General features: G+C 44.7%; 1 protein-coding gene across 1 annotated transcript in view; it reads left to right on the plus strand.

Moving 5' to 3' along the window:
• The window catches only part of SUGCT (succinyl-CoA:glutarate-CoA transferase), a 1,474,461-nt gene that overhangs the window by 296,482 nt on the left and 1,158,273 nt on the right, over positions 1-19,706 (plus strand). Inside the window, exon 9 of the mRNA XM_029589533.1 lies at positions 17,638-17,733. Within this exon, the coding sequence (XP_029445393.1) occupies positions 17,638-17,733 (96 nt within the window). The remainder of the gene's footprint in view (positions 1-17,637; positions 17,734-19,706) is intronic.

The raw sequence follows: 19,706 nt of genomic DNA on the forward strand, positions 1-19,706 counted from the left end.
AGCGCCCGCCTGTACGTCCAAGCTGGCAATCCCCGATGCCCGAGCATAATACAGAAATGATTTTCGCCCTGCGCCTTGCTTTATTTTTTGTAATAATGTTTCCCCCTTGTGCGAGAAGCATTTTTTTCTGTGGATTGGGTTGGTTTGGGACTGGGCGGCTAAGTTCACCACACTAACGCCAGGGTCAGGGTAGGGGGTAAATTTGCAGGTTAAAGATGCGGCAAAATAGCTGGTTAAAAAGGCGATAATCTGGGCGCACGTTACTGTATCGGAGGAAATAGCTAATCCGATCATTAACATATCATATACATGCTGTGGGCGGAAAGGGTTACATGTCGATTTCAAGAAGCAGTAAGGATGCGTAAAACCGGATACTGAATCGCGGGTTAGAGTTAGACATACGCATCCAAATTGTGCGTACAAAGCAGGTTAGAAACAGGGTAACCGCGGCCGCGCTTTACTGTATCTGCCTGTCAGTTTATATCTGAGGCAATGGAGGGTAAAGTGACTTGCCAGAGGTCACAAGGAGTGACAGCAGGGCTTGAACCTTGGTCTCCTGGTTTGTAGCTCACTGCTCTAACCACTAGGCTACTCCTGCCACTGTTTGTATGATGACTGAGACTCTTTCCCTTTAGCTCTTATGAATACTGCTTTTGCATCATCTCTAGCCTCTGCTGCCCCGGGGAGCAGTTCTTTGCCATTGAGCCTTAGTGCTGGCCTGTAGCTTTTTATTTTTAATTGGGAATAGCTGAGCCTTAGTTATTTGTACAGTCAAGAACATTAGAACTGCCATATTGGGTCAGACTAAGGACTTGATTTACTGATGCTTTTATTCACTAGTAGTGGATGCTTACATGTGCATAGTAAATAGAGAATGTGTAGGGTGGTCTACCATGTTATATCCTCCCAGTTTCCAGCAGTCATGGTTTAGAGATATTATGACTGACTGTTTCATTTAATATCTTCTGATTGAACAATTTTCCATAATCCCATATGGCCTTTGAACAAAGTTACACTGTTGGCTTCCAATAACATCCTGAGACATGAGTTCTACAAGTTAACAAGATGTCTTGTATTGCAAAAGATAATCTGGATAATTCTTTACAGTGGATATGCCTGTTTTTTTGTATATAGTACTTCCTTATGTCTGTTTTTTATACCTGCCACCCAATAGTTTTTTTTTTGAATTAGAATACACTAGAAACTTTCCCCAGTAGGAAGCTCTCTAAAAACATGCAGTGAGACATTAGGATTGTCATTTTGCAAAGTTTTCAGTAAAATTTTTTTGCTTCCAAATAGTTTTCATGGCAAGTATCCAAATTACAGCCTGATAAATTAGATAAAGTTAAAATGACATACTGTATTTGGAGTGCTCGGAGAGTAGACAGAGTCTTAGTAGGCTGAGGTACCTTTTAAAAGACTAACAAAAAGGACATTGATGTACATAAGCTTCTGAGACCACACAGGTCCCTTCTATATAAAAAAGGAAACAGCCTCGTTAACTATGTGGTTTCCCCCCCCCCCCCCCCCCCCCCCCACTTTAGAGTGACTCATCCAATTTTTCATGTCTTTTTGCTTGCTTGACCTTGCACATAAAAGATTGATTGAATCAGAGAACATTTTGTAATAAATTATGTTCACTGGTCTATCTTAAGCATGCATTTTTGAAACTCTGTCTGTTTTTAGTGTCTGGACTTACCTCCTGGCATTTAATATCCAATTTCCCCATCAGACAATAGCTGAGTCAGACAGATTGTGGAAAAATTGTTCAAAGCTAACAGATTTCTGTTTGTAAGCCTTTGGGTGCATAACACAAACATGAATCTGACCATCATTAGTGAATGTTGCAGAGGAATGCAATCTCTTTGCTTTCTTCACTAAGCTGGAAAAAATGCTTTGTAAAGATAGATGGACCTGATACTATGGTTACTGCAGATGGATAGATTGACATAGAAACAGATGCAAAGGTTTACATCATCTTCTCAGTGATTTTTGCTTTATAATTTGCTGTTAGCAAGGTTTTTAGTTTTCTGAAACTTGAAAAGGAGTTCTGTGTGGCTATAGGAAAATTCTTTCAAGTATGGGTAACATATGGATTCTTGTGGTGAGGTGCCTGGTTGTGTAATGTAAATTTTGAAGGTTAGTGTATGAAATGGAAGTCAAGATCTTTCATAGTCTGTGAAGCTTAAAACCAACAGGGTCAATGCTTGTGGACATTTGTTTTTTTTTTTAATTCGTAAATCTATTTTTTTTTTTAAATAGTATTGAATCCTTAATTCTCTCAGCATCTGTGGGTCTTTTAGTATAATATGGTAGGAACGTCCCTCATTAGCTGTGAAAACCCTGTGAGTTTTTAAAATCTGTAAGGTATTTTGCAGTAAATCAAGTAAGGTAAAGCATGCACCAACTGTAATGTATGTGAAAGAACGTGGTGGCATGCCGAACCCGTTTCATGTTAATTGCACGATATATTTCTTTACAAAAGGAATATCAGTAAAATGTTATTTACAAAAAAGAAGAAAGAAAACAATGAAGGCATGCTCTGGTGTGTAGCAAAGATGTCATAGCTTTATCGTATGTTGCGATGTGTTCTCAAATGCTGGTTTTAGTAGTTTTGAAGCTCCTGGAGCACCAGCCTAGCTATCAAGGCCGTGAGAGAAAGAGAGATTAGGGGCCACTTTGACATTCAAAGTGAGGCGTACGAACAGAACAGTGCTCTCTTGTGAAGATTTGATGACCTTCGGAGTGAGGAAACTCACCCAAAGATGAGATTTGTGCAATGTTCTCTCAACCTAGTTTGATGGGCCCCCCCTCAGTGGCCCTGATAGCTAGGTTGGCTCTCCAGGACCTTAAAACTACTAAACATGGTCCCCCCAGTGGTTATATGTAGGAAATACAACAATTCTGGCACTTATCTCAAGGTTCGAAAAAGTTATCGCAATTTGTGCAAATTGCGATAAACTGCATATTACCATAAAACACGCCCCTCTTTCTATCGCATGCAATATTTAGTGCATTTTGATAAATCCAGGCCTAAGTTAGCTGTTATGACCATTGTCTGCCCACAAGTTATCTGGCTAAAAACTTAACTGGTTAAATGGCAGTCACTGAACATAACTGGATGTTCAGTGGCCACTACTTAGCCAGATTAAGTCCTATTTATCTGTCTAAGTAGCTTTTGAATTGACCTCTATGTGATTGCTCTAAGTTATGGGGTATCCAGAGCAAATTATTAGCCAGTCATATTTTTCAGTTTCTTAAAATATGTCTTAGTTTGGTAATCCCTGCATTATGATGTTACTTGAGTGAGGAGCTTATGATTAATGGTATAAAATTTACCATGAAACCAATGACGCTGGTCAGAAGAATGATAATTAGTGCAGTGTTTTTTTTGTTAAATGAGAAAATGGTGATGGGCTATGATGGCCAATAGAACTGGCCTAAACTATAATTTGGTAAGATTTATAAAACAAACCTAAATATACCAGTCCCATTGTTTCCCTTCTTCGAAAGGAAGTTCCTTGTTTAATTCTTTGTACAGAAGAGAATCATGTAATTGCTTTTTACACTCCTAGAAAACAATGGGTGTCATTCACTATGCAATTGTATTTTTCCCCTGAGGGCCACAAACAAGTTGGGTTTTCAGGATACTTCGAACGAATGTGCATGAGAAGATTTGCATGCACACTGTTGTATGCAGCTCTATCTCATGCATATTCATTAAGGATAGCCTGTAAATTGGACCCATTTGCAGCCCTCAAGGACCAGAAGTGAATACCACCAGTCTAGAAGTTGGTTAGAATTTCAGGGCTGTATTAAGTAAACCAGCGAGCTGCATGAGTATCTGGGTAAAATTATCTAGCTACCTTTAGCTGAATATTCAGTAGGTTGTCTCCCACTGAATAAACTCATTTTAAAGATATCCCATTAATTTACTCTGATAACTTTAGCACCAAATATAGATGGCTGGAGTCGCCTGGCTAACTTTAAATCTAACTGGCAGTATAGCTGGATAAATTTAAAATATAAATCCCTCTTGGGCCAGCAGTAGCCAATTCTCACCCCTCCTTCGCCAAGTTAAGAAAACTGTCGGGGCCACAGCAGCCCAATCCCCTTTTCTTTTCTTATAAAGGTGGCCATCCCACCACGCCCTTCCAAACCCCCAAAACTTTATTTTATGCCCTTGGGAGGACAGAAGCTATGTCCTCCGGCAGTGTATAATTGTTACGCCAGGGGGAGCCACCAGCCCCCCCAGCAACTCCCCTTTGATCCAAGGCCCGACAGCCCCTTCTCTCCCACCCACCCGAGGAACAATGAAGCATGGCAGCAAAACTCCCTTCCATTGCAAGCCTCTCACCTGATTCCCCTCCCCCACTCAAAAACAGGCCTGTCAGAAAAGTCTCAAATGCTTAGTTGGGAGGACACAGGCTCCATTGTCCCAGCTAAATGTCCCTCATTTAACTGACATTCACTCTGATAGCATATGAATCAGAGCATGTGCTGGATGCTGTAATTATCAACACTATCTGGCTAAGCTTAAGCCTTGCTCCCAAAATACCCCCACACTACCTGTTTTTAGTCAGATAAATTTTAGTAGGGTAATGACTTACAGGCCGATACAGTACAGTGCGCTCCAGCACTGCCGTCACCGGGAAAGTGTACAGAAAAGCAGTAAAAACTAGAGATGTGCATTTGTTTATTATGAATTAGGAAATTTCAATGACTTGCCAAAAGTCCCTGGAGGTCCGGCGGGGGTCCGGAGCAATCTCCTGCACTCGGGCAGTCGGCTCGCCCGCTCTCCCGCAACTTTTACTGCATCGGCCTGTTACTTGGTTATATCTGTGTGTGTGTGTGTATGCTTCCCTAAGTAGGTTGCTTGAGGTATGGAAGTCATCCTGTATCTCTATGCGCAATAGCCATAAGCCCCCTAAGGAAGATCGTGGTTTCAAAATGCAGTCCTGCATCGAAATTTGTTTTGAAAGTTCAACAAGTGAAGTTACTTCAGGATTTAAAATGCTGCATGCAACACATGCATCTTAAGATGAGTGCTATTTTTTGATCACTGGTGTACTTAGACACAAAAATAATTTTGGAACCTAGACCTATGATTTTCCCAACAGTGAGATCCCTAAATTAACATGGACTGAGCAGGAAGGTGATATCCAGGTATGAGGTATTTTGGTTCCTTTATGAGAAAAAAAGTGTTAGGATACTGCCTGCGGGCCTAGCCGCAAGAAGTCCCTCACCTTTCGCAGCCCATATGCCGCCGACCAAGTCCCTCTCCACGCGGCCCGGAGACCGCTGCTCTCGCCTGTCCCTCATGGCAGGCAGAGCCCTCCCAATGCCTTCTGCCTCTGCAGTGTAGCGCTGCTGCCGGGACTCCACCTCTTCTGCGGCCTGGAGGTCGCCACCGCTGCCTGCTTCCTTTCCCATGCGGCAGGGATGCCGCCGATGCAGCCTGCCTCATGGACTCTCCATAGGCATGGGCGCATGCCTCTTCAGCACTTTTAAAGGGCCAGCGCGAGAAAAGCCCTGCGGCTCCAACTGATGACATCATCAGCCCTCGCCTAGTTCAGCCTTATAAAAGGGCTCTGCTTCAGTTCCTCAGGGAATTCGAACTGGTCTTCACAGTGGTCTGTGGTCTTCCTTCTGGTCCAGGTCCTCCGTGGTCTTCCTATGTCTTGATGGCTCTTCGTTCCATGTTTTTCATGTTCCTGGTCTCCTTCATCTTGATGTTCTTGGTATCATCCCTCGGAGCTCCATCGTCACTGGTTCCTTGTTCCTGTTGTTCCAGATGTCCTGACGTCCAGTGGTCCTAATGTTCCGTGTCCAGATGTTCTGATGTCCAGTGGTCCTGATGTTCCATTTCCAGATATCCTGATGTCCAGATGTCTCTGATGTCCGATGTTCCAGCCCTGAATTTGTCTTCTTCGTCTCCAGCTCTTCGTCCAGTTCCCAGGTTCCTTGTCTGTTCACCTTTCCTGGCTTGCCACCGACGTCTATGACCAGCCCATGGGGGGCTGTGTAGGGCACCTCGTGGCACAAGGCCTTGTCAGAAAGCTCTGTTGTTAAAGCTGGTATTTAGCAATCTGTAGTTATTCAGAATAGTTGTGGGTGGATCCTTGGACCAGTGGCAGGTGACCATGCCCTTGGGGGAAACAAAGAGGGACCACTGGTCAGGCTTAGTGTAGTAGACAGACACACACTAGTTCTTTTATTAGACAATATAGTAAACCACCAGAGGTGGCAGTAGTGAGCTGGAAGTGCCCGGCTGGGCTGTAGTTCCTCAGGTACTGGAACAGCGATCCCAATGTGGCTGAGCTGTAGAGAAACTAAGAAAGTGAGTAGGCAAAGCATGTGGAGTTCAGGAACAAGTCCTTGATGGTAACACTCACACAATAGTCTCTTGAGGCAGCCCAGGAGTTGGTATGCATTAGGTCTTCGAGGAGTGAGTACCTGGTTCCAGGGAATGCTCTGAGAGATAGATAAAGACTCACTGATGTTAAGCAACAAAGACTTCTTAGAAGCAATATATTAAACCACCAAAGGTGACAGTAGTGAGCTGGAAGCGCCCGGCTGGGCTGTAGTCCCTCAGGTATTGGAACAGCGATCCCAGGGTGGCTGAGCTGTAGAGAAACTAAGAAAGTGAGTAGGCAGTATATGCAGAGTTCTGGAACAAGTCTTTGATGGTAACATTCACACAATAGTCTCTTAAGGCAGCCCAGGAGATGGTATACATTAGGCCCTCGAGGAGCGAGTACCTGGACCCAGGGAAAACTCTGAGAGATAGATGGAAACTCACAATGTTGTAAGCAGCGATGACTTCTTAGCAGAAGTGGTATTCAGGAGCAAGTCTGGGATGTGAGCCCTCGAGCGAGTACCGGTTCCGGACTGCGACCCGAAAAGAAAAAGAGAGCGAGGCCCCCGAGGAGCGGGTACCTCTAGTGAAGTCTGAGGAGGCAGAGTAGCTGGGTTTGCGGAGAGTGAATCCCATCCGCAGCAACCAGGAGGAAGCAAGCCCTTGCTAACTCATCTTGTTAGTGAAAACTGAGACCTTAAATATCTGGAGCTGGTGATGTCATCTCAGGGGGATGCCCCTGAGGTTCGCGCCAATGCTGGTACATCAGTTGGGCTGCGTGCGCGCGCCCAAAGGCATCTGGTCAACATGGCGGCTTGCAGTGTCGAGCCGGTCCGGGAACGCTGGAGGAGGATGGCCTGGAGACACCACAGCAGCTAGCCTTCCATCAACCCCGAAGGGAGTCACCAACGAGGTAAGGTGGGCGGAGCAGAGACGTCGGACAGCGACGGACACAACAATCCTACCTTCTCATCTGCAGCGCAAGCTTCCGGTAGGCTCCTGTCTTTAGTGCCAAGTTCCTGAGTTTGAATCCTGAGTCTTGAATCCTGAATCCTGAATCTTTGAATCCTGTCCCAGTCTTCGGAGTTCCTTGTGCCTGCTTCCATCCAATCCTAAGACTCTGCCAGAACCTGCTCTGCTCCAGCGTGTTCCGCGACCAGCCACAGGCAGCTGTGTAGGGCGCGCCCCGGTGCAGGCCTGTCCTAAATCTTCGTCATGTCCTGGTTTCAGTTCCACTGCTTCATCTGGAGTCTGCTTCATCTTCGGCGTGGTCTGTGACCAGCCATGGACAGCTGTGTAGAGCGCGCTGCGTCGCAGCACTCACCCAGTACTTTCTCCTGAAACCTGAACTCTTGCCTGAAACCTCCAAGTATCCTGAATCCTTTCTGAGTCTTCTGAGCAACCTGAATCCTTGTCTGAGTCCTCGGAGTATCCTGAGTCTTCCTGTTCCTGCCCTCAGCCTCCGTCTGGCCTCACGCACTCGTCGTTCCCAAGCGGTGGGTCCGAAAGGGCTTACGAGTGGCTGGCGCTTGCATGCTATAAAATGCCGGGTCAACTCGCACAAGGGTGGGAGGATTTTCACAGTTACACACGGGGCCTTCCCCAGTTCCCTCCTATTAAGGAGCAAATGACCGCTTGCCGGGTGCCTCTAGCCCCACCCCAGACCGCCCCTTTCACAAACCCTGGGACTTACACGCATCCTGGGGGTTTACTCACGTGGCTGAGCCTTTGAAAATTGGCCTGGTGCGCGCAGGGGATTTAAAATCCGGACTTTAATGTGCAATTTCTATTGATTTGCTGATGTCAATAGATTGACAATAATAAAAAGTGAATATGGCATGTGCAAAGTTTGGACACCCTTTCTGTCACAACTTTGTTACATCTTCCTTGGCAGAAATAACAGATTCTAAATGTTTCCTGTAGCCAGGAAATTTTTTTCTTCTTCACAGAACTCTTCTAGCTTAAAAATATTTGTATGTTTCCTTGAAGGTCAGAAGCAGGTCAAAAGTTATCCAGATAATCTAGCCAGATATATCTGATATTCAGCTAGTTTAGCCTGATATCTGAGACCCTCCCTAGAATTCCTCCAAAACATGCTTTTTTATCTGGCTAATCCCTAGATTCATCAAAATGCTATAATTTTGCATGGATAACGCCTGCAATAAGAATATAGAGTCCATCAAACTAGGGTGAGAGAACATTGTAGAAACGCGCAACCCCCGAAAACCTTCCCCTGCGCGCGCAAGCCCTGGGGCTTGAAAAAATGGGAGTTCCGGGGGTGGGGCCATGGGCGGGGCGCTGGCCCGGGGGTGGGACTGAGCCCTTCGGAACAGCCACCGGGCCGGGGGATGGAGAGCCGGTGCGCGTAAGTTACACCTGCCCAGAGGCAGGCGTAACTTCTTCAATAAAGGTCAGGGGGGGGTTTAGTTAGGGCTGGGGGGCAAGTTAGATAGGGGAAGGGAGGGGACGGTACGGGGGGGGGGGGGGGCGGAAGGAAAGTTCCCTCTGAGGCCGCTCCGATTTTGGAGTGGTCTTGGAGGGAACAGAGGCAGGCTGCTCGGCTCGGCATGCAGGTTGCACATTTGTGCACCCCCATGCGTGCGCCGACCCTGGATTTTATAACATGCGCGTGGCAGCGCGCACATGTTATAAAATCGGGCGTAGATTTGTTCGCACCGGGTTGCGCGAACAAATCTACACCCGCGCGCATGTTATGAAATCTGGCCCATAATGCGTATGTGACCCCTTCAAAAAAAAATGCATTGCATGCACACTGGCCTTTATGTGAGTCAACCATTGAACATTCATTCACCTTTATATCTGGAATGTCACTGCAGTTCAGAGAGATGGAACTTCAAGTAAGCCACGTTTGGCAGGTCATAAGGGCTTATAGAAATAGTAAAGTCAGAGAATTTAACTTAGGCTGGAAACTTCTTCAGTATTAATTACTTTATGGATTATAGTTAGTACTTTGCATTTCACCCTCCATTAAATGGGTAACTAATGGAGGGAGTTTAGTATGGGGCTAATGTATTCTTTCATTAATGTACTGGTCAGAACCCAGACAGCCGAGTTCTATATGATCTGTAGTGGTCTTGTCAAGGAGGCAGGTAGCCCAAAATAAAGTGAACTGCAATAAGCTATTCTTGATAGAATGATTGTTTGAAGAATGGTTCAAAAGGAGACGTTTCAGGTTTGAAATAATAAAGATGTTGTCACCTGTTGAACATGTTTCATTGAAAGATGAGTTTCAAGAACTAGTTTAAGATTATGAACGGATTGCACAATGGGAATGCTATGACCTTCAAAGCAAAAAACAGAGGGACTATCTGGTACACCAGTTCTATTTAGGACAATCACATTGAGAAGTTTATTGTGGTTTAGCCATTGTCTGACAGTGGAGAGATAAATTATAGTAAATTTCAAAGCAGTGGACCAAGCAAAATTAACTGGAAAAAAAGATGTGTATAACTTTCAGGCCGATACAGTAAGGACGCGTAAGAAAGAGTGCGGTGGTGCCGGGCGCACCCTCGTTTGCCGCGCGCACAGTTTGGATCACATACTGCTCGATACAGTATTCAAATGAGACGCAAATGCAAGCCGCGTCCAAAGCGCGTCCATGAAGTGGTAGGCGTGCGCAATCCATTTTACTGTATAGAGCGTTATATAACGCCTATACAGTATCCTGGGTGCGCTGGTACCTGTCATTTCAAATGTCATTCCACCAGGAAGTGGATGGTTCTCCTACAGACCCCGCTGCCTTGAGCGCCTGGCGCCAGCAAGCCCCAGCAGCTGGCGATCGGCGGCAGGGAGCGCAACAAAGCACCTGTGCGCGCAGCTCCGATTTTCCGCCTCCTTCGGACGGGCAAGAGAGACGAAATTTCATGGGCAAACTTTCCCCCAGCCCCCTCTCACCTGCTCTGGCCGTGGCCACGCAAGCCCCCAGCAGCAGCAGTAGAAGGGCGTCCATGGGTGCCGGTCTCCCGTGCGAGTACACTGACAGCTCCGGAGCAGCCCCAGTTCTCTCTCCTCTCCTCCCGAGGCGCGCACCACGGCTCCCCTGCCTCCCGGGGGCAGTCAGCGGCGAAAGCGGCTTCAGCAGCCCAGGGCGGATCGGGCGCTCCCCATGCGAGGCGGCTTCCAGCAGCTCCTGCCGGCAAAGGTGCATGAACGCAGGCCTGTATGCCCAATTTGGGTGCTCAAGGCAGCGAAGGCGCATGAGCACAAGCCGTGACCTCAGACGACCAGCCGAGCACTCAGGTCACGGCGTGCGTTCATGCACCTTCGCTGCCTTGAGCGCCCAAATTGGACGTACAGGAGTGCATTCACCATCTCCACTGGGAAGCTGCCCCCTGCATTCAATGCCCTTTCTGTCACCTGAAAGAAATACTTTTCTCGGGGCACTCCTGAGTCTGCTGTCTCCCGCTCTAGATCAGACAGGTGCCTTTTCCCCTTCTTGGTTTTCTTTGTTTACATTTAAGTCCCCCAGATTCCCAGTAAATGATCAATAAAACTGAGTTTGAAGATACTAATTTTATCAGATTAATTGGTATATCTTAATTCCTACCTCATGCTAACGGTAGACCCAGCCAGGAATAATATTATATTTAGACAGTCTCTGAGATTAACTCTGGTCTACGGTGCAGTCTTTGCTTTCATGCCAACATGGACATACAGTAATTTTTTCTGGCTTCTCCTCTGTCAGTGCTTCAGTCCCAGCGGGTGGTAGGGGAGGGTAGCAAAGGGGGGAGTTATCAACCCAGCAAAAGGATGCGTGCAAGGCCACTGGAAGCTTGTATACAGAGGTGCCCTGCTCTCAGGCTTCCTTTACAAACAGGAAGTGATGCACAGAGGATGGACAGATGTGCTAACAGTAGAACCTGATGTGGGGATTACTGCTTTTTTTTTCTTTCTTGTATCTGTCGTCTGCTGTGCTCTTCTTCCCTGTTTGAGAGGGGAATTTGGGCGCTCAAGGCAGCGAAGGTGCATGAGCGCACGCCGTGACCTCGGACGACCAGCCGGGCGCTCAGGTCATGGCGTGCGTTCATGCACCTTCTCTGCCTTGAGTGCCCAAATTGGGCGTACAGGCCTGCGTTCATGCACCTTCGCCGGCGGGGGCTGTTGGAAGCCACCTCGCATGGGGAGCGCCCAATCTGCCCCAGGCTGCTGAAGCCGCTCTCGCCGCCGGCTGCCCCCAGGAGGCAGGGGAGCCGCGGTGCGCGCCTCGGGAGGAGGGGAGAGAGGACTGGGGCTGCTCCGGAGCTGTCAGTGTGCTCGCACGGGAGACCGGCACCCATGGACGCCCTTCTGCTGCTGCTGCTGGGGGCTTGCATGGCCGCGACCAGGACAGGTGAGCGGGGCTGGGGGAAAGTTTGCCCGTGAAATTTCGTCTCTCTCTTGCCCGTCTGAAGGAGGTGGAAAATCGGAGCTGCACGCACAGGTGTTTTGTTGCGCTCCCTGCTGCCGATCGCCGGCTGCTGGGGCTTGCCTGACGCTTGTCAAGCTGGCAATCCCCAATGCCTGAGCGTAATAAAGAAATGATTTTTGCCCTGCGCCTTGCTTTATTTTTGTAATAATTTTTCCCCCTTGTGCGAGAAGCATTTTTTTCTGTGGATTGGGTTGGTTTGGGACTGGGTGGCTAAGTTCACCACACTAACGCCAGGGTCAGGGTAGGCGGTAAATTTGCAGGTTAAAGACGCGGCAAAATAGCTGGTTAAAAAGGCGATAATCTGGGCGTACGTTACTGTATCGGAGGAAATAGCTAATCTGAACATTAACATATCATATACATGCCGCGGGCGGAAAGGGATACGCGTTGATTTCAAGAAGTGGTAAGGACGCGTAAAACCGGATACTGAATCGCGGGTTAGACATACGCATCCAAATTGTGCGTACAAAGCGGGTTAGAAACAGGGTAACCGCGGCCGCGCTTTACTGTATCGGCCTGTTTGTAACTAAGACCCAAACCAGCCAGAATTTTACATAATGGAATGAGATAAATGTTGAAAAGCTTGGTGGATAGAGCCAACTCCTGTTGTCAGAACATACCATTTTGATGTAGTATATCCAATTCTCACTTGAGAATGCTCCAATAAGTGTGATGAAAACCACTGAAAATCTCTGCTAGAGATACCGATTTCAAAAAGTTGGTTACATAAAATTTTGTGATCAATGGTATTGAAGGCAGAGGACAGATCAAGGAGGATTAAAAGATAATGTGATCCATCCTCGAAGCCTTTTCAGATGGTATCACAAGAGGAGGCCAATATCAATTCTGTGCTTAGAATTTTCTGGAATCCATATTGATGAATATCTATAATTGGTACTCATCTAGATAGTGATTTAACAGTTTGAGCACAATGGACTCTATAACTTTTGCAAGAAAAGGTAATGAGGATATCAGCCTAAATAAATAACATAGTCATTGGAGATTTTGTTTTCTGTATCTGTACAGTCTAGATCGGTGTTCTCAACCCAGTCATAGGGATTCAACTAGTCAATTAGATTTTCAGGATATCTACAGTGAATATGATTGAGACAGATCTGCATGCACTGCCTCCATTGTATGCAAATCTATCTCAATCATATTCATTATGGATATCCTGTAAACCTGACTAGCTAAGTGTACCCTGAGCACTAGGTTGAGATTCAGGTTTAGTAAATGTCTCCAAACTTAGAAGATAATTTTAAAAGACTTACGTAGGGGTTGTGCATGTAAAATCAGCTTATATGTGCTTAATAAGCCTCTGTGCATGGTAAAGCAAAGTATAAGGAGGGTGGGAGCATGCGTGTACTATTGCTGGCATGAGAAAAGTATGCGTATTCAGAGAGTATATTTCAAGAGCATTCCAGGGCTTGGTTTGGAAGTATTTTATTTGTTTATTTATTTCAAATATTTATATCCCAGCATTATGCAGTGCTAGGAGTTTAGTGTAAAAACATTCATACTTAATGTTTTTTATTATTTTACTATTTTAATTAAAATTAAATATAAAATGGTCAATAAATAACACATAACAAAATATCAGTTTATGCCCCAATACTCATTGTATCCAAAAACAGCTGGCATAAACTACATTTAATTATTTTATAAATTGAAAACAGTTATGCATCGTGAAAGATGTGCGCATGCTTTTACCTGATAGTCAAATCACGGAAATTAAATCTGACTTCTCTTTTGACCACAGTTATTTTGTGGGGTGTCTGGAGCAAATGGTGAAGGATGTTGGTGACCTGATGGGTTTGGGTGAAATGTTGAAGGTCTAGGTCAAATGGTGGAGGTGTTAGTGAACTGGTGCTTGGAAGTACGTGCCCATGTAAAGGACTTGCCTCCGCAGCGGCCCTCTATTCTGTTATATGTAAACTGGTACGATGTGTAAACGGCTATCGGTATATAAAAATGTTAAAATAATTAAATAAGTAAATATTTTCATAAGTGAGATAAGCGCCTACATTAGCCAACTTTATAAAAATCTATCTCTGCACATAAATTGAGGGTTACTGTTTGTGTATGTTAGTTATTTAATGCATAAAATATAAGCACATACTTAGGTGTATACACTATGTGGATCTCTGCATTGAAAAATGTGCATGTATTGAAACATACATATGTGCTTTTGGTGTGGTAGTATGTGGTATTCTATAAACTGTACAGATCCCACTGTACAATTTATAAAATAAAGTCATAATTTTAGGAGCACCTACTTATTCGTGTACGTGCTGAGTTATGCACACTATTTAATATTATTCTCCTAATTCTCAGGGAGAGAACTGCCTTATGGAGGAATCTGCAGTTGAATATCGGCTCAGATCTTCCAATCCTTGAGTTGTCTGCGGATGGAATTACTATAGAGGCAGTGTACACAGCCCTGGAAGGGGGAGTCATAGTCCTGTTTGTATGGTAAAACCTATCGGCCAGGTTTAAAGCTTATGAATGCAGGTTTCCGTAAATAATCCTAGTACATGGTCCCCGACCAAAGACTGTCACTGAAGTGACTGGAGTATAGTAAGTTAGAAGGGAATTTTAAAATAAGGCAAAAAAATCCTCAAGTAATTATGAATGAAGGTTTGCTCCACCAGATTCCAGCACTGGTTCCGATAGAGCTAGTAAGCGAAAAAAGAAGCAGGAGGAAACTGACGAGTCCAAAAAAAACGTTTTTCCCACTCACAGGGACGTTCTCTGTCTTATTAAATATGTATCTCATGCGTATTCATTAGAGATATCCTAAAAAAACCTCCAGACTGGTTTGTAGTCCTTCAGGATGGCAGCTTGTCATCCCTGATTCACAAGGTGGATCCCCCTTTATATCATACTATCCATACAAGTAATAGGTATGTAGCAAAGATCCAAACAAGTATAGGTATGTAGCAAAGATACTACATCCCTTAGTAAAAGAAAGGCAGCTACTCTTAGATTCTCACAGAATATTGTACATGGGATTTGGGTCTTGGAGCACGAGTGATCTTTCATTTTATGCCTCTGTTGCTCTAACCACTAAACTGTGCTGAAAATCCATATAGTTTATTTAAAAACCCACTTTATAAATCCCCTAGAAATGTATGACTCCTGTCTGAGGAAAACATGCATGCTACAATCAAAGAGTGTGGTTTAGTGGCTAGACCTTTGAACTACGATGTTGAAGTCCTCACCTCTTCCACAACTCTGTGTGGCTTGATGAAAGTCACTTTGTTGTTCTGTACCTCTGTGACTCGGTTAAAAGCAATCAGATATTTATTTATTTATACAAATGTTTACAGTCTGCCTATAATAAAATTGTGCTAGCTGAATAACAATAAAATAAAACAATCAATACATTCATTAAAACAATTAATAAAATACAATTCAGGCGGTTTTGGCTTCCATTAAGCAAATAGCAACTGAATGTCAGATTTTCCTAAATGCAGTGGCTATTGAAAGTCTGCATCCCCTTGAATATTTTTCACATTTTATTATGTCTGTGCGTTACCCTAATGTAAATGCATACAAGTCTGTTTTCCACTTAACACACCATACTTCTTACCTTTCTGCCCAAAACTGTATTTTTGGGAGACAAAGCAAACAAATGTGTGCAGGAGCATATATGCCCACCAGCAGATATATCAAGTGATATATAAGTGCTTTATAAAATATACATAACTCTACCCTGCAACATATGTGCGTGTGTAAGCTTACACTCAAATAAATGCAATGCATTGAAACCACATATATGAATGCATGTACTATTCCTAGCTATATAAATAAATATGGGGCAGATTTTAAAATGTACGCCTGATTTTATAACATGCGCGCGCAGCCTTGTGCATGTTATAAAATCAGGGGTCAGCGCACACAAGGGGGTGCACACTAGTGCGCCTTGCGTGCGCCAAGCCCTCGGGGAGACCAGCTGGCTTTCCCTGTTCCCTCCAAGGCTTTCCCCGCCCCCAGCCCAAAACCCCCCTGTACCTTTATCTGCCTCTGGCAGGCGTAACTTGCGCACACCGGCCCAGCGGCCCTGGGGCGCGGCCCAGCAGTCTTGCAGAGGCCTCTGGCCACGCCCCCGGACCGCCCATTTATTTCAAGCCCCGGGGCTTTATGCGCGCCGCCTGGCCTTTTGAAAATAGGCCCGGCGCGCGTAACCCTTTGAAAATCTGCCCCTATGTGTATACATTTTACGCAAAATAGTAAAGTAGGACTTACTCTTGTAAATCTGCCAATTTTAAAACATGTGGGCATAATTGAAATTACGGTAACCAGTTTTCCCAGTCCTTCTCCAGCTCATCAAGACCTTCCTGCTTCAGGCTGAACTCCCGCCAAGTCAGTACTATACAATAAACATGTTTAATATCACTTAAGCCAGATAATTAGCAGGTGTAAAAATATGCAAGTAGGTTGGCAAATGTACATGCGTGTCTTTTAAAATAGCAACGTACATGCCTAGGTGTTGTCCCTGCCACAGAACGCCCCTAGACTGCCCCCCCTTTTTTTACACACAGTGAAAATATGCCTGCATTTTTTACTTTTCTAAAATATGAAGTACGCGAGTAGAGGCCACTTACGCGCATATATGCTAATTATTACATGCGTAACGCTTTGAAAATTCACCTCTAAGAGATACCCAGCACATCCTAGCCTAGAAGAAACTAAGCAAATCCAATATGCTTGACGGCTTTGTTGAAGAAGGTGGAAGGGTGTTTGCAGGAGTGGGGAAGTATGAGGTCAGACCCCTCTCTATTGCGGCATGACTACTAGCGATGAAGGATTAGCAATCGCAATGTCAGAGCCCTCCTCTGTGACAGACGAGGCTCTAGTGACTTGTGTCTCTTACTTTGCTGTCCTATGAAGAAGGGGATTATGTGCTAGTGAAGTCGTGCTTAGCAGGTCAAGGTTGGAGGATTGCATCGAGTACATAAGGGGAGACACGTGTGCTGGTGTCCTGTGCATGCTCTCCCTTCAAGTAGAGGACAAGTGGGATGGATATAAGGATGCAGAATAAAGATTGTATGAGACTGGAACAAGTGTTTGAGGGTTTTTTTTTTTTAAAATATTTGAACATATGCTGGCTTTGCCTACCAGCATGCTTCTCATGCCTTTCAACTTGCTGAGGTGCTGGGTGGTCTGCCTTCTGACTGTAAGTGCTTTTTTCATGTGCGTGAAGGGTGGGGTTTCCCTCATTGATTCCTATGTTGCCAAAGCAAATAAATGCTGGAGAAAGTACTGTATGTGAAAAAGGCAGTATGGCAACTGAAGTGTAGGCAGGCAGTTTTGTCCCTTGGCTGTTAGTTTATGATGATGTCCAAGTCCACCTATGCTTAGTTCAGTATCCCCCACCTAGGCATGGTAGTAAAGAGATGAATCTCATTCACAGGAACACGAGGAAGCTGATGCATTCTATAAGTTGGAGCAGGGTAGGCCCGAAATATTTAATTATCTGCTCATTCCTACCACTTTTGTCACTGTTTGGCCTCTGGCACAGGCTCCGCTGCAGTTTTGAATAGCAAATAATTTTATTTGCCTGCTTGCCTGAAAAGCTGTTTGCCTCTAGCTGCTTTCTAGCAGCAAAACTGGTGAATTGAGCCCTAATGTTTGTCTTAGTCTGGATTTTATGATCAACAAATTATTATTATTATGTGTGCATGTGGCTAGCATGTAATCTTTAGTAGTGGAAGTCCCATGATGGATCTGAAAAATTAATATTTCTTTTTGAAATATGGGTTCATAAGAGGTAAATTGTGAGAAATCCAAAAGATACTGCAAATGTAAAGAAAGCAGGAGACGAATGAGCATTTTCATGTCTTCACAGGTGGCCTGTCTCACCTATATTGCAGCTAATTATCTGAATGGAAAAGTAGAAGCACAACGCTGGGGCACTGCACATGGAAGTATTGTCCCTTACCAGGTAAGAAGAAAAGAAAAAGTAATACTTCCTTATGGGCCTCGTGGTCTGTGCTATGATTCAGGATGGTGCTGCGAAGAAAATGCAGTGCTTTGTCTTAGGTTGTAGTCTGTAGTTATGATATATTTTTGCACCTAGTGAATTTTTGCCCTTGTGAATTTTTACAAAAGAAAACAATTTTTTTCCTTTTCCCACATCCAACGCAGAATATTCTAATTCATCCGTTGATTTTGTTTTTTTATTGTTCTCTAGAATTCATCATCTATTTCATGGTTTTTTCCATTTTCTGTCTTTTCCTGTGAAAGGTTTTACATTAAAGTCTGTGGAGATGATTTTTTTTAAAAGTCTGACTCGGAAGTTTTTTCTCCCTTCTGCTTCTTTGGGTTTCCAGCTCTATTGGAAGTAGCCTCTACTGAACTAAAGTGCCTTGGGCCTTTTTTTTTTGGCAACTACCCAGGGTTTTCTCTCTCATTTTATAATCTCTCTGCACCTTGCTACCCTTTGGCCCAGCCATTGCAGTGACAGTCATTGGTCAGGGGCCACACAACCTTTGAGAACGTGGTACATTTGCACTGAGTCTGTGTACCAGGTGTTTCCATTGTATAACGACAGAGTCTCCTTCTTCCAGAGGCTGCTTCAACATCCCCAGCCCAGGCTGGCTTGAGGATTACAAGCTAGGCTTGGGAGTTAAACCTAGATATTGCCACTGAGACTGACCCTGTTGTAATGATTTTTTTTTTCACAAATAAGCTGAAAAGTGACAATTTTTTTAAAATGATTTAAAAAAAACGGAAAATTAACTTTTCACACTTCATTAATAAATAGTCTGTTCTGCTATGCATTATGAAACTGTACTGGATTTTAATCTCCTTGTGACTGACATGTTATAGGCCTCAACAAGGCCCTGTTCATTGACATTGTGTAATTTGCGTCTTTCTGCATCAGAGGGCAACTATCTTGAAAGCTAGTGTGGCATCTTTTATGTTTTTTACTTTATAGAAATATTATCTATCACATTGGAAGAAAATATAATTTGGGAGTCCTTCTGGAATCAAACTAACACATTTCTTACTGTTCTAAGGAGTCGTAATAATGGGCTGTAAATCTGTGAGGCTCTAAGATGGCTAGGGTGCTGTGTTGGACAACCAATAATTGCGTGTCTAGATTCAGTGCCAGTCAGTGGTTTCTGCTGCCGGTATCATTAGAAAACAAACAGCTGCCACTTTCATGGTGATGTCTGCGGGCTACCCACAGAGCAGCACTGGAAGCAGTTCCCAGCCTTGCTGTATCCTGTTCTGTGGGCTAAAGGAGTTCATCGCGGCATTGGCTTACATGCAGTGAAGGTGAGGGTTGTGGGACATGATAGGGGAGTTTGGGGAGATGACAGTTAGCTTGCTAGGCTATGTCTCTGTTGCTCCTGGTGTACTTGGCTGGATCTGCTCATTCCCTGGCGGGTAGTTTCAACCACACTATTCACAATAAAGCTCAGAAAAATAAATCAGGGAGGGGGGTGATTCATTCATTGGGTTTGTAACAGAATATTGCTAAAATAATAGGTGCTGCAATTTCAGGCTGGGTTATTTTCTTCACCTGTTAGTAAAGAGAGATGCTCTGAGCTGGATTCTGCAGTTCACACAATCTATTTCCTGGACAAAAAAGGTGTTAAGATGATACTTACTTGTTTAGTTTTATGATTTATGTTCCACCTGTCAGGCACGTCACATTGTCAGGTCTCCCTGCACACCTTGCAGAGTTCTCAAGTTGCAACTTAAAGCCATAAGGCTGGATTTTAAAAAAAGGCCTGCACGAGTAAAACCTGGGGTTTATGCGCGTGGCCGGGTCCTCTGTGTGCCACGTGAATTTTCAAACGGGTCCGGCCAGGGCCATAAACCCCGGTATGTGCACAAGTGCCGGGCCTCTTCAAAGGGGCGGGCAGGGGGAAGAGGTCTGGGCAGGGAGGGGCGGGCCAGGACAGT

The sequence above is a fragment of the Rhinatrema bivittatum genome, chromosome 2 (genome assembly GCF_901001135.1).
Source record: "Rhinatrema bivittatum chromosome 2, aRhiBiv1.1, whole genome shotgun sequence".
Lineage (NCBI taxonomy): Eukaryota > Metazoa > Chordata > Amphibia > Gymnophiona > Rhinatrematidae > Rhinatrema > Rhinatrema bivittatum.